Source organism: Lacerta agilis, chromosome 14 (genome assembly GCF_009819535.1).
Source record: "Lacerta agilis isolate rLacAgi1 chromosome 14, rLacAgi1.pri, whole genome shotgun sequence".
In the NCBI taxonomy this organism is placed as follows: Eukaryota; Metazoa; Chordata; class Lepidosauria; order Squamata; family Lacertidae; genus Lacerta; species Lacerta agilis.
The window spans coordinates 36,425,979-36,440,289 of record NC_046325.1 but is presented as its reverse complement, the minus strand read 5'-3'; the positions used below and the strand labels follow the sequence as shown (position 1 = coordinate 36,440,289).

Below are 14,311 nucleotides of genomic sequence, written 5' to 3'. Positions count from 1 at the left end.
GATAAAGAAGAAAGACAGCTGCAAGATTTCGCTGGAATCTGCAATTTGCCAGGCAGGCTCAGCCCCTGTGGCCCACGCACCTGCCCCACCTGTCCCATCGACAGGGGCAAGGATTAATCTGAGCCCAAGGGCTTAGTCCTAGAAGGAACCAGGTTGTTTATGCATCGGTAGTAGTATGAATTAATATTAGGAATCTGAGGGTGTGTACTGGCATCTCAGACTGAAGAAAGCAAACAGTGCTCCTGTTAGAAGCTAGCACAAAGGGCTTTAATTCGGGCTACATGTTTCCGCTTGCTTAATTAGTAGGATTAATCAACAAAAGCTTGAGTTGATTAACTGGCGGGGTTGAGAGTTAAGGTCACATGTATTACATTCTAATCTTGTCCCACTATTTCTCCAAAGGGCTTGTGTATCTCTCCCCATCCCCATTATGATAGTCAAAACAAAATAAATTTTTTTAAAAAAAATTCCTTCCAGAAGCACCTTAGAGACCAACTAAGTTTGTTCTTGGTATGAGCTTTCATGTGCAAGCATGAATCTGAAGAAGAACAAACAAACTAAGTTGGTCTCTAAGGTGCTACTGGAAGGAATTTTTATTTTATTTTTTATTTTGTTTTGACCATGGCAGACCAACACGGCTACTTACCTGTAACCCATTATGATAGGTTAAGAGTGAGTGGCAGGGCCAAAGTTCCCCAGCGTGCTTCAGAGCTATGGGAACTTGAACCCATAACTTCCCTGTTCTGATCCCAAACAGCAGCCACTACACACACAATGATGCTGTTTTGGCCCTGGTGCACCACTGTGTCAACAAGGATTTGGAAAGGAACTATTGAAGGTGGAATTTCCTTCAAGCGTTATGTGATAGCTTCTGTATGTTATCTCACATTTCTTTTCAACATCTGAAAAAGGCATTTATAGAATCACAGAACGGAAGATTCGGAAGGCACCACTGACACCACCTCCTAGTTCAACCCCCTGCAATGCAGAAATCTTTTGTACTGAGGTTCTGGCGAGATGCAAATGTGTTTACACGTATTCAATTGGTAAAAAAAGATGATTCATTGACAAAATCCTAGGTGGGTGGCTCTGTTTTAACTAGGGGTCCCTGATGCCCTCGTACAGTCCCTGGAAGTCGTACAACTGTTGGCACAGTTTGCATTAATGCACACACAAATGCGCTGTGGATTTATTTATTTTCAAATATCAACATATCAGATAGAATAATCAGTACAAATTAAGATGACATAAAAGGAGTCAAAACGACTTCCCTCCACCCGTATGTGACTTTTCCTTTTAAATTTTACTTCTCTCGTTGTGTTCTTGTGCCATCTTATACCACCATTTCTGTTATGCCTTTTATTACTCTGTCACTTCTCCTTGTGATCCCTTAAATATCAATATTTTAATACCAAAACAATGTTTTCCCATATATTCCTTTATGCAACTCCATTCTTTAATTTTTTTATTTGGTTTTCCTCTTATAATTGCGGTCAATTTTTCTATATTTATAAATTCACCAAATTTGCTCTGCCATTCCTTTATTTTGGGGGCTTGTTCCCCTTTCCAGTTTTTTTGCAATCAAGGTCCTGGCAGCTGCTGTTGCATATAGCAATATATTTTTTTCATACTTTTGGGGCTATCTTCCGTTACTAAACCCAGAAGGAAAGCGTCTGGTTTTTTCCTTAAATGATATTTTAAATATGCTGTGAATGGTGGGATTTGTCTGCCAAGGTGATTTTCTACCTCTCCTGTGAAGAACTGAGGACGGTTGAAGCACAAAATCCTTGAATCAAGAGCCTCAATTCCCACACATCTCCTTTGCTAGAGCTTGCAACAGATGGGATGGGAAGGTCTTCTGTGAATATGCCACTGTCCTACCAGACAGCAGGGCCGGCCCAATGCATTTTGGCACCTAAGGCACCCACTTCCCTGCCAGGGAAGAAGGGGTGAGTGAAGATCTGCATCAGGAATGGGGGCGGGGGGGCAGGGAATAAAGAACTACATCGGAATAAAGATCTACATTGTGATCTGCTACCCCAGACAGCAGGGGACAGTGTAGAAGAAACTGAGACCTTTTTGCCTGTGCATGTCAGCTGATCTGCCCAGCGCCGCAGCCATAACTGGATCCTAGCCACAATTGCCCATGCTCTCGCTACTCCCCATTTAGTTTCTTGCAATGCGCTGCTCGAAAAAGGTATGGAAACGTCAGGTGGTTCAAAATAGGGCTGCAAGATGGTTTGCTTGGACTGGCCAATTCCTGCTGGAAGTGCATCAGCAGGGATCATTCGGCTTCTTACATAAGTGCTAATTCTGTTAGTGTTAAAGACAGCTAACCAAGAGGGGTGAAAGTATTGCTTAGCAACCAGGCAGTGATATGAACTTTACTGGGCTCAGGACCACAAAACCTCCAGGACTGCCTCTTTCCATATGAACCTACCCAGACCCTGAGATCATCGCCTGAGACCCTCCTTCGTGTGCCTCCTCCTCGAGAGGTCTGGAGGGTGGCAACACGAGAACGGGGCCTTCTCTGCAGTGGCTCCGTCTGTGGAATGCTCTCCCCAGGGAAGTTTGCTTGGCACCTTCATTATACATCTTTAGGTGCCAGGCAAAAACATTCCTTTTTAACCAGGCCTTTGGTTGATTTGATTGACATCCTATGCCCTTTTAAAATGTGGTTTTTTTGGGGAGAGTGGGTTATTGGGTTGTTGTTTTTATTTTGATTATATATTTTGTAGTTTTATATTTTGATTTTATTCTGTGAACTGCCCTGAGACCTCTGGGTATAGGGCGGTATATACAGTATTTTTCCGTGTATAAGACGTCCCCGTGTATAAGACGGGGACTATTTTTGGGGACTCAAAATTAAGAAAATGCACTATGCATGTGTATAAGACGACCCCTTATTTTAAACTTCAAAAATTTAGGAAAAATTATAGTCTTATATACGGAAAAATACAGTAAATTCAATTAATAATAATAATACCGAGGTAGCACATACTCTGACTGGCTATGTAGTTCCGGGAGGGTTTTCTTCTGTATGTTTAGTTGAATGTCTTTATGCTATGTACAAGGCCTGAACTAAGAAAGACAAAATCTCTCTCCTGGAAACATACACTAGTCTTTTCCCCTCCCAGCTTTTCAGTTCCTCTGAACTTTGCTTGCTGGACTCCATCTGTGTTATTTAAGTGACTTTGCTCATATCTACATCACGTGATGATACAAACATTTTATCAGCTTCTCTGGCTCTGGGCCCAACTCAAAGTGTGATCTTAGCTTTTAAAGCCCTTATTGATTTGGAGCCAGGATGTCTGAAAGATCACTTTGGCTCACTTGTACGTACCCTTAATTTAAGATATTTAAAGAGGCTCTCACCTTCTTTGTGGTTACAGGTAGGTAGCCGTGTTGGTCTGCCATAGTCAAAATAAAAAATAAAAAAATAAAAAAATAAAAAATAAAAAATAAAAATTCCAGTAGCACCTTAGAGACCAAGTTTGTTCTTGGTATGAGCTCTGAAGAAGTGTGCATGCACACGAAAGCTCATACCAAGAACAAACTTAGTTGGTCTCTAAGGTGCTACTGGAAGGATTTTTTTATTTTTTATTTTTATTTTGTTTTGACCTTCTTTGTGGTCATTATAGGTGTCATGTGGGAGGGGTTGAGGTGCATACTGAGTGGTTTAAGTTTGCACAGTTAAGGCGGATTAAAGCGCTCTGTTGCTCTTGCACAGCAAATCCACTTTTTAAGACGTTCAGAAAGAGATGGGAATATGCATTGAAAAGTGTGGAATGAATGAATGAATGAATGAATGAATGAATGACTTAAGGAGAAGATGTATAAACAACCCCACAAGCAAATCAGGATGAATGGAGGATGAAAGCTCATTGTCATATAATCGCCTCATAAACAAATCAGAATGGCTGCTTATTGCCAGGTGACGACTGTTTTTATTCTCCCAAGCCTTAAAAACAAACTGTGATTTTCATGCACTGAGCCTCAGTTTATGTGCCGTGTAAATTTATTTTTTATTTTTTTAGTCATCTGGCTTTATTCTCTCTGCTGAAAATGTTTAGGCTGCAAGTTATCCTTTTATGATTTTGCTATTTTATGCCGTTGCATTTTGATAGCATTTTATCGTTTGTGAGCTATCTGTAGGACAGGGTTATTAGCCAGCCTTACATAAATATAGCAAATAAATAAAGAGTTGTCACTGAAGTGGGAAATCTGAGTCTGTGCTGTGGCACTGCATTTGGGAACTCCATAACTGAATACCCCTCCATATCACACACACACACCAAACTCCTAACATGGGAAATTCCCACAAGCATCTGTTGGCTTTATGAGCCATTGGCCTGATCCAACAGACTCCTTTTATGTTCTTAGATCAGACCCTCCAAGTGTCCCTATTTTCCAAGGACATCCCTGATTTAGATAAGTCATTCCAGTTTCTGATTTGATCCCGGAATGTCCCAATTTTCCTTAGGATGTTCCTATTTTCTTTGGAAAAATGTTGGAGGGTATGGAGTCATCCAAGGCCCCCCCCATGAGCCTTCTGAAGGCAATCCTGTATAGGGAAGGTTTTTTTAAAAAAAATGTTTTATGTTTTATTATGTTTTTATATATGCTGGAAGCTGCCCAGAATGGTTGTGCCAACCCAGTAAAATGTGTGGGGTATACATTATCGTTAAGGAATGGGACGTCCCTGTTTTCATCGAAGAAATGTTGGAGGGCATGTTAGGTATCAGAGAGATACAGATCTTGTAATAATAAAACAAGTTATATAGAAAGCAGAAGGGGGGTATTTTAAAATCAAAGGAGGGCTCTTTGCCCATTGTCAGAAGCAATATACTCTCCAGATGAGAAGAAAACAAAAGTTGCAGCCAATGCATTTTGTGGGATTTTGGTTACAGCTTCAAAAAGAGATGTCAGGCCCAGACACTGAGTTCAGGAGAAGTGCTAAATTAAACAACCATATAGACCAAAGCAAACTATGGCAAGTTCTTAAAGAAATGGGAGTGCCTGATCACCTCATCCGTCTCCTGAAAAATCTCTATGTGGGACAAGAAGCTACAGTTAGAACTGGATATGGAATAACTGATTGGTTCAAAATTGGGAAAGGAGTACGACAAAGCTGTATATTGTCTCCCTGCTTATTTAACTTATATGCAGAATTCATCATGCGAAAGGCTGGGCTGGATGAATCCCAAACCGGAATTAAGATTGCCGGAAAAAATACCAACAACCTCAGATATGCTGATGATACAACCTTGATGGCAGAAAGTGAGGAGGAAGTAAAGAACCTTTTAATGAGGGTGAAAGAGGAGAGCGCAAAATATGGTCTGAAGCTCAACATCAAAAAAACTAAGATCACTGGTCCCATCACCTCCTGGCAAATAGAAGGGGAAGAAATGGAGGCAGTGAGAGATTTCACTTTCTTGGGTTCCATGATCACTGCAGATGGTGACAGCAGTCACGAAATTAGAAGACGCCAGCTTCTTGGGAGAAAAGCAATGACAAACCTAGACAGCATCTTAAAAAGCAAAGACATCACCTTGCCAACAAAGGTCCGTATAGTTAAAAAGCTATGGTTTTCCCAGTAGTAATGTACGGAAGTGAGAGCTGGACCATCAAGAAGGCTGATCACCGAAGAATTGATGCTTTTGAATTATGGTGCTGGAGGAGTCCCATGGACTTTAAGAAGATCAAACCTATCCATTCTTAAAGAAATCAGCCCTGAGTGCTTACTAGAAGGACAGATCCTGAAGTTGAGGCTCCAGTACTTTGGCCACCTCATGAGAAGAGAAGACTCCCTAGTAAAGACCCTGATGTTGGGAAAGATAGAGGGCACAAGGAGAAGGGGATGACAGAGGATGAGATGGTTGGAAAGTGTTCTCGAAGCTACTAACATGAGTTTGGCGAAACTGCGAGAGGCAGTGAAGGATAGGCGTGCCTGGCATGCTCTGGTCCATGGGGTCACGAAGAGTCGGACACGACAGAACAACAAATAGATATAGGTGAAATGAGCATACTGCTGTTCTTCTGAATAGAAAATAACTTGCAATACAGATGGGGCTCCAGAAATGCATCACTATTGGGCCAAACTATATTTGCCTGTATCTTATGTTTTTTCCTTCTGCAGGGTAAACAGCATACAGGGGAGGGTGTGTGGTAATCCTTGCCTCCTCACACTCACACTCACACCCACAACTCTGCAATTTTACATTACCTGGAGTGCACTTTCCCTTTGTTCTCTCGCTTTCCATCCTGCATTAACATTCTAAAATCACGTGCAACATGCAATAGCAACTCTCATTGGCCAGGGCAACTTTTCAGACATTGATTTAGGCTTTCCCACCCAGGATGATGCTTTGAAACAGGAGTGGTTAACCTGTAGAGCTCCAGATATTGCTAGACTACACTCATTGGCCATGCTAGCTGGGGCTGATGGAGTTGAGGCTGAACAGCCTTGGAAGGACAAGTTACCAACCCCTGCTTTAAAATTGCCTTAAACACACTGAATGGATGGGTCTAGTTATAGGTAGGTTAGCCGTGTTGGTCTGCCGTAGTCAAAACAAACTAAAGAAAAAAATCCTTCCAGTAGCACCTTAGACACCAACTAAGTTTGTTATTGCTATGTGCTTTTTGTGCTTATCTGAAGAAGTGTGCATGCACACGAAAGCTCATACCAATAACAAACTTAGTTGGTCTCTAAGGTGCTACTGGAAGGATTTTTTATTTTTATTTTGAATGGATGGGATATGTCTAGCTTCCTTGAACAGCATAGAGTTTGGTCGCATCAAGAGATAAATCTCCCCTCCCCATGAATTCCCCTCCCCACAGCTGAAGGATTTTAGGGCATCCTATGCCATCTAGCAGGGACGTGGGTGGCGCTGTGGGTTAAACCACAGAGCCTAGGGCTGGCCGATCAGAAGGTCAGTGGTTCAAATCCCCGAGACGGGGTGAGCTCCCATTGCTCGGTCCCTGATCCTGCCCACCTAGCAGTTCAAAGGCCTGTCAAAGTGCAAGTAGATAAATAGGCACCGCTCTGGCGGGAAGGTAAACAGCATTTCCGTGCGCTGCTCTGGTTCGCCAGAAGCGGCTTAGTCATGCTGGCCACGTGACTCGGAAGCTGTATGCCGGCTCCCTCGGCCAATAAAGCGAGATGAGCGCCGCAACCCCAGAGTCGTCCGTGACTGGACTTAACTGTCAGGGGTCCCTTTACCTTTATGCCATCTAGCATTGCAATAATTAGGACACTTTGACAGTTTTGTGAAGCAAAGTTTCCAAAACCTGAGTGCAAAAGATGTTTTCTTCCCTTTGGAGCGAAAGGCTTGAGCTGCACATGAGAAGACATGTCAGAGAGATTGCTTCTAATCTGAGGAGCAGATTACTCGTGTGAGGAGAAAGAGTGTGTGTGTGTGACAGGCGCTCTTAAAAGCCACCTGTCTCCTATGAAGTTCTTTTCCTCGTTTAGGAAACAAAAGGAGCAAATAAACAGCTGAAATTTTCCAGCCTTCCAACCTGTTCCCTGGGTTTATGCGCTACCGTCCTGTCCCGTCGCTGTGCGAATCACACACACTCGTCACCACCACTGGGTGGTTTAAGCAGCCCTCGGGAGGCCATTTCTTATCAATGTTGGCTCCACTTCCAGGTCTTAAAAATAGCTCCACTTCAAAAACAGCACCTTCTTGTCAGTCACAGCCCAAGAGGGGCCCGAATTGGGGGTGGGTGGGGGGAGCTGCATACATGCTCATAAATAGATTTGCTCTCCATTCCCAAGGGATCTTTCTGAGGCCCAGGGATTGCTGAGGTGCCTTTGGCAGGAAGCCAGGTTAGCCTTGTATTTTAAAAACAAAACAAAACATCTGTAGATAGTTTCTCCTCTAGCCCCCATCCCAACGACAGGGAACGAAATACAATGCAAGCCACTTTTGAGTTTCTCTGAATAAAAAATAACAGTAATAATAATAATAATCATGAGGATGAGGGTAATGCTATTATTCGTACCCAACCCATCTGACTGGGTTGCCCCAGCCACTCTGGGCACCTTCCAACGTATATAAAAACATAATAAAACATTACACATTAAAAGGGTTCCCTATACAGGGCTGCCTTCAGATGTCTTCCAAAGGTTATATAGTTACTCATCTCCTTAATAACCATGTTACTCATCTCCTTAATAACCATTTCTCATTGTTGTCAAAGGAGCCTCACCGATTCAGGGAATGAGCAAAGATACTCCTACAGATGATCTCATGTGAAACAGTCGTCGTCATCATACCCTGCCCATCTGGCTGGGTTTCCCCAGCCACTCTGGGCAGCTTACAGCGTATATGTATGTGTTTGTAAAATGTTGTCTTATTCATTTTAGGTTGTGTTTTAATACTTTTGACGATATATTGGTTGGTTTTCAGTATATATATATATATATATATATATATATATATATATATATCCAAGATTTTTGAAATGTTAAGCAGTTCCAAAGAAAATAAAGAAATGAACACAGCAGTCCCACTTTGATTTCTACAGCTTGTGATCATGCCTTGTTCATACCAGATCCATATGTGCAGAGGTTCTACCAAGCTGCTAGATTTCCTTCTTTTTGACAAAGCCCCAGCTTGCATATCATCTGGAATACTTTTTATTCCAGCCACGGATGAGCACTGACGTTTGTATCAGCTTATTCCTTGCCAAATATACTTCAGTTGGATTTCCCCTGCAATTTCTCCCCCCTGAATATTTTCGCACCTCTCGCAATATGTGTGAAAAGACAGATGCAAATATTTAGAAAGCTTGTCAAGATTCTCTGTTCTGCCAGGTTTTCAGTTGGCATTTAGGGCTGCCTGAGATATTATGAATGCATGAGGCAGAAAACCACAAAGCGAGTGTCCTGTCCCTCTCCCTATACCATAGCTGTCAACTTTTCCCTTTTCTTGCGAGGAATCCTATTCGGAATAAGGGAATTTCCCTTAAAAAAGGGGAAAGTTGACAGCTATGCCCTACAGTATACTAAAGCAACAACTAATCGTTTGTAAACTTTTAATGACACATAGAAAGGGGGCCCCTCAGGTCAGGTCTTTTGGGGGGTACTGGCAGCAAATACAGTGGAACCTCAGCTCCTGAACACCTTGGGAGGCAAATGTTCCGACACCCGAACGATTGAAAACTGGAAGTGATTGTTCCGGTTTTCGAACCTTCTGTGGAAGCCGAACGTCCGTTTGGTGCGCCTTGATCCCCAAACCGTTTCGGGAGTCAAACAGACTCCTGGAACGAATTAAGTTCAGGAACCAAGGTTCTACTGTAGTCAGTTATGGATCAATTATCAAAATCATGGTATTGATTGTCATCAGCCATTTTGGTGGTGTTGTTGTTGTTTTGCCTCAGACACCAAAATGCCCCCCTTGCGCCACAGTTAATCATTGCCGCTGTTTCAAACAGACATTCATCTGCTTTTGTTGACTCATGACTCGTAGTTTTGTTGTCTCGTTTTTTAAGTTGTGTCTTTTCATGGGTTTGAATCTACTACTGTCTAGTGTTCAAGGTTGCTCACGAAACAAGTCACTTCTGTGTGTGACTCTGAGCACTTATTACAGCTGCGGTGGAAAAGGTCGGATAAAAAAATGTAGTTACAAAAAGGGGCACTGACTTGCACGCCACATTGAGGCAGCCCAGAATCCCCCCCCCCCGGCGCACGAGCCCCCGCCTATTGTGGCGGGGGAGGCTGAGCCCCCTGCCCAAAAATATTGAGGGGGCCAGAGTCCCTTCCACCCCCTGTAGTTGGCGCCCCTGGTTACAAAAATAAAAGAAAATAAACTGGGAGTTTAAACTTCTTTCACATGTGGTGGACGTGCAAAAAAAGTTAAAGAATATTGGGAGATGATATATAATGAGATGGGGGAAAAATTGTTTAAAACAATGTCGTCGTCCCCCCCCCCAAAAAAAAACAGAGGTATTCCTGTTAGGAACAACAACAGAGGCTCGGATTTTGTTAGCCCAAAAATGGAGGGTGAATGAGGTCCCTAGTAAGGAGGATTGGCAACTTAATATGATAGAATATGTAGAGTTAGCAGAATAAGAGAGCAAGAAGAACAGGTATTTAAAGAGGAGTGGATTATTATTATTTTTAGTAAGTTGAAAATAACTACACAGTTGAAAACGCTGGCAGTATTAAGGCAAATTCAACAGTATAACATATTTAAAATGGTGTAAAATGGGGGGGATTATTTAGATGGATATAGAAGAATATGCAGGAATTATGGGTAAATTAAAAGAATCTTGGAAGGGGAAGGAGGGAAGTCATTGAATGTATCTGTATAATGAAAGATGTTCATGTGGAAATGTAAAACCTGAAAACTTCAATAAAAATTATCTAAGAAAATAAACTGGGAGTTCGGCCGTGCTGTTCAGCAGATGAGGGACACAGAGAGAAACTGCCAGCCACAAATCATTCTGCAAGAACCTCAACCTTCGTCATTTTGGCCACACACCTTTAAACCCTTTGTCCCTTTTGCACCAATGTTCATAATGCACAGGAAAAAATGAAAAACACAAAGAGGGGAAAGAAGAAGCGAAAACATGAAAGCTGTGTCATTCCTCTCAGTGTGCAAAATGGCGAGAGCCTGCCGAGCAGTGCATGCAGTTGCTGAGGGCAGCCATGTTGTTAAGGGCACCAGTGAAGTAGCTCAAAGTTCATGTGGTTGCACCTCAGCATAACCACGTGGGATCTTTAGGTGCACCATCCATGTGGTGAAACCAACCGGGTGTCAAAATATCTTTTGCTAGGCCTGCAAATGCCACTTCATTTGCTCAGTAAAATAATAATAAAATATAATAATAATAATAATAATAATAATAATAATAATAATAATAATAATATTCACACATGCCCCAGCTTTATTCCAAGATGTTCCGCCTGAGCAGGGATAAAGTCTCTGGCTGCTTACGACACACCACACATTTAAAGCACATTTGCTCCCCCAAAGAATCCAGGGTTCTGGGAATTGTAGCTCTGTAAACTACAGTTCCCAGGATTATTGTGGAGGAGGGGCCTTTAAATGTAAGGTCTGTACCCAGCCTATGACAGGGATTAGAGCATTCATGTTAACCTACAGTGGTACCTCGGTTTACAAACTTAATCCATTCCGGAAGTCCGTCCTTAAACCAAAACCGTTCTTAAACCGAGGAACACTTTCCTTCATGAGGCCTCCGCTTCTGGTGCCCTTCCACCGTTCGGATTCCGTTCTTAGACCGAGGTAGAGTTCACAAACTAGGACACTACTTCCGGTTTTGCGGAGTCCGTAAACTGAATCGTTTGTAAACAGGGCTGTTCTTAAACCGAGGTACCACTGTACCAGAAATGACCCTTCACTCAGAAGGACTCAGATATGGCATTACAATATAAAGAACCTGGAAGCCACCATCAGCTTAGGGGGGCTTAAAGGCTCGTGGACATAACCAGAAGGCAGTGAGCCCCCAAGAGAGAGCCAGTTGCCGGTGTTTGTCCCTTCTCTTTATTCACATGTAAGGTCCTCCTCTCCTTTTGGATTTATCTGGCTGCGTCCACCAAAGTCAGAAGCTGTTTTATGACACCACCATTTTAAACTGGCACGTAGTTTAAATCCGCAGAGACTTCTCCCATTAGGTTTGCAGGGCCTTCCAGTTGACGGAGTCCATCTGCTCTATGGAACCCGGTGAATCAGGTACAAAATGGACTGATCTCCGTGTTTCCCACCAGAGCCATGAATTTCTCTCCCCTTAAAAGGAAAGGACTTTCTCTCTCTTTTTCTCTGAGCAATTCTGTAAAAATAACTCATCGGGAACGAAGGGATTTATCGTTGCGGGAGTCTTTATCAGCTGTCCCCCCTCAAGACCACCAGCCAGCCGCAGCTGGGCCCTGTCAATGACACAAATCTCACTCCCTTTCTCTCTCTCTCTCTCTCTCTCTCTCTCTCTCACACACACACACACTCACATGCATAGATAGGAAGACAAAGAGTCGTACCTGAACCAGCCCGGAGTAACACTGGGGTGCCGGCGGGTAGACAGGCAGGCTGTAGGGGTGCAAAACCACAGCTGGAGGGGAGAGCATGGCACATAATAAAGTCAGGGCCCAACCACCCAGTCCCAAAAGGAGTCAAAAGCACCTCTGTCCAAGCGGCTTTGGCACCAGCTGAGGGAGTGCTGAGTGGCAGATGGGACGGTGCCATTGAGAGACGCCAACAGCTGTTGAGAACATAAGCTCCCGTCACAAACTGCCTGGGCAAAAAGCATCTGCCCTGGGATACGGTCTCGCCAGGGACATGCAATTTTACGAGGCACAAAGTCAACACGAGGTACGGAGGCAAACATGGCATTTCCATTTATGTGCCGCTCAACCACGCCGATTCTGCAAGTTCCACTCGGTTTGTCAAGTTTTCGAGGGGTTGCTTATTATGGGTCATTTTTATTGGGACGTTATTAGAATGTGCCGGACACTGTAGAACCTATTCTTTTCAATAGTCCACTGTACAACCAGCTACGTGAACGTGAGTTATTCCCCTTTTTGTGGTAGTTTAACATCATGACACAATGAAAATATCAGATTCTACCTGTCTGATATTAACCCGGGGGTAACTGCAAGGGTGGCTGAATTTCTGTCAGTACAGTCATACCTCATGTTGCGTCCGCTTCAGGTTACGTCTTTTCAAGTTGTGTCCTACGGCAACCCAGAAGTACCGGAATGATTACTTCTGGGTTTCGCTGCTTGCGCATGCGCAGAAGCGCTAAATCGTGCCACGCGCAGACGCAGCACTTCTGGATGCGAATGCTTCAAGTTGCGGGTGTGCCTCTGGGATGGATTATGTCCGCAACTCGAGGTTGCATTGTAGTCTCTCTTAGAGTTGCACTGTTTAGCAGGAAGACACACCATTGAAAACTCCTGTTACTATATATCTTACATGGCTGTTTCTTCGTATATATGTTTTAAAAAATTGTACGGTCAAACCTTGGTTGTCGAACATAATCTGTTCCGGAAGCCTGTTCAGCTTCCAAAACGTTCGACAACTGAGGCAGGGCTTCTGATTGGCTGCAGGAGCTTCCTGCACTCAAGCAGAAGCTGCATTGGATGTTCGGCTTCCGAAAAATGTTCAAAAACCGGAGCATTTCCTTCCAGGTTTTGGTCGTTTGGGAGCCGAAACGTTCCAAAACAGAGGTGTTCAGGATCCGAGGTTTGACTGTATATGGATGTTTTAAGATGGTCTTTATCTGTAATGCCTAATAAAGGTTTGGAGGAAGGAAGGAAGGAAGGAAGGAAGGAAGGAAGGAAGGAAGGAAGGAAGGAAGGAAGGAAGGAAGGATTTGGATTCATTTGCAGTTTATAGTTGTAGTGCATGATTCAGACAACATACCCTCCAACATTTCCCCAATGAAAATAGGGTCCTATTCCATGGTGGCGATGGCGATAATTTTATTATTTATACCCCTCCCATCTGACTTGGTTGCCCCAGCCACTCTCGGCAGCTTCCAACTTATATGAAAACATAATAAAACATTAAACATTGAAAAACTTCCCCATACAGGGCTGCCTTCAGATGTCTTCTAAAGGTTGTCTAGTTACTTATCTCCTTGGCTCGGGAGACACATAAAATTAGGGTTGTAATACACCTGTAATTTCCAAGACCTATCCTGGTGTAAAGATACAAAAATGTCCAGGAACATCAGGACGTATGGCAGCCTATGCTGGCAGCGCTGTTTTTGCCGCTTTTCCATAAAAATAGGTAAAAAAATGGTCTTTTTTGTAATTTTCCCCAAAAAACTTAAGTTTGCCAAAGCTTGAAATATGGCAACCCTACCCTCCAACATTTTTCTGATGAAAATAGGGACACTTCAAAATGCTTAAGGCCCACCGATTCCATCGTAAGCCTCAGGCTCTTGCATAAATGTTAGCCTTTGAAATCATAATACAGAATGGTCATAGAAATGAACCTCGGCCTGTCTATTCAGAAGACCGTTGTGCTCAGTGGGGCTTCCCGTACCTCTGAGTGGGGATGGGGGACAAATTTGATTCAAAACAAAATAAAAAAAATAAATAAACTTACCTAAGGTGCTACTGGAAGGATTTTTTTTTATTTTGTTTCGACTACGGCAGACCAACCTGTAACTAGAAATTTGATTCAGTTAGCATTTAAAACTGAATCTATCAAATCTGCCCTTTCCAAAACAACATGAGAACTGAAACACAGCCCTCCTTAAAAATTAAAAATACTAATCCCAATTTCATGATGCAGTTCTCCAAGTAACCAGAGTTGACAAAAAAAATCATTTATTAGGG

The 14,311-nt window shown here is 43.0% G+C and overlaps 1 protein-coding gene across 2 annotated transcripts in view; it reads right to left on the bottom strand.

Annotated features, from left to right (window-relative positions):
- Positions 1 to 12,204, bottom strand: part of LOC117059261 (RNA binding protein fox-1 homolog 1-like) — a 37,627-nt gene extending 25,423 nt beyond the window's left edge. The window contains exon 1 of one of the 2 annotated variants that reach the window (XM_033170871.1): positions 12,005 to 12,204. In XM_033170871.1, the coding sequence (XP_033026762.1) occupies positions 12,005 to 12,091 (87 nt within the window). In that variant the 5' untranslated portion in view covers positions 12,092 to 12,204. The remainder of the gene's footprint in view (positions 1 to 12,004) is intronic. The other variant, XM_033170870.1, reaches the window with a different exon arrangement.
- Positions 12,205 to 14,311: the final 2,107 nt, after the last annotated feature.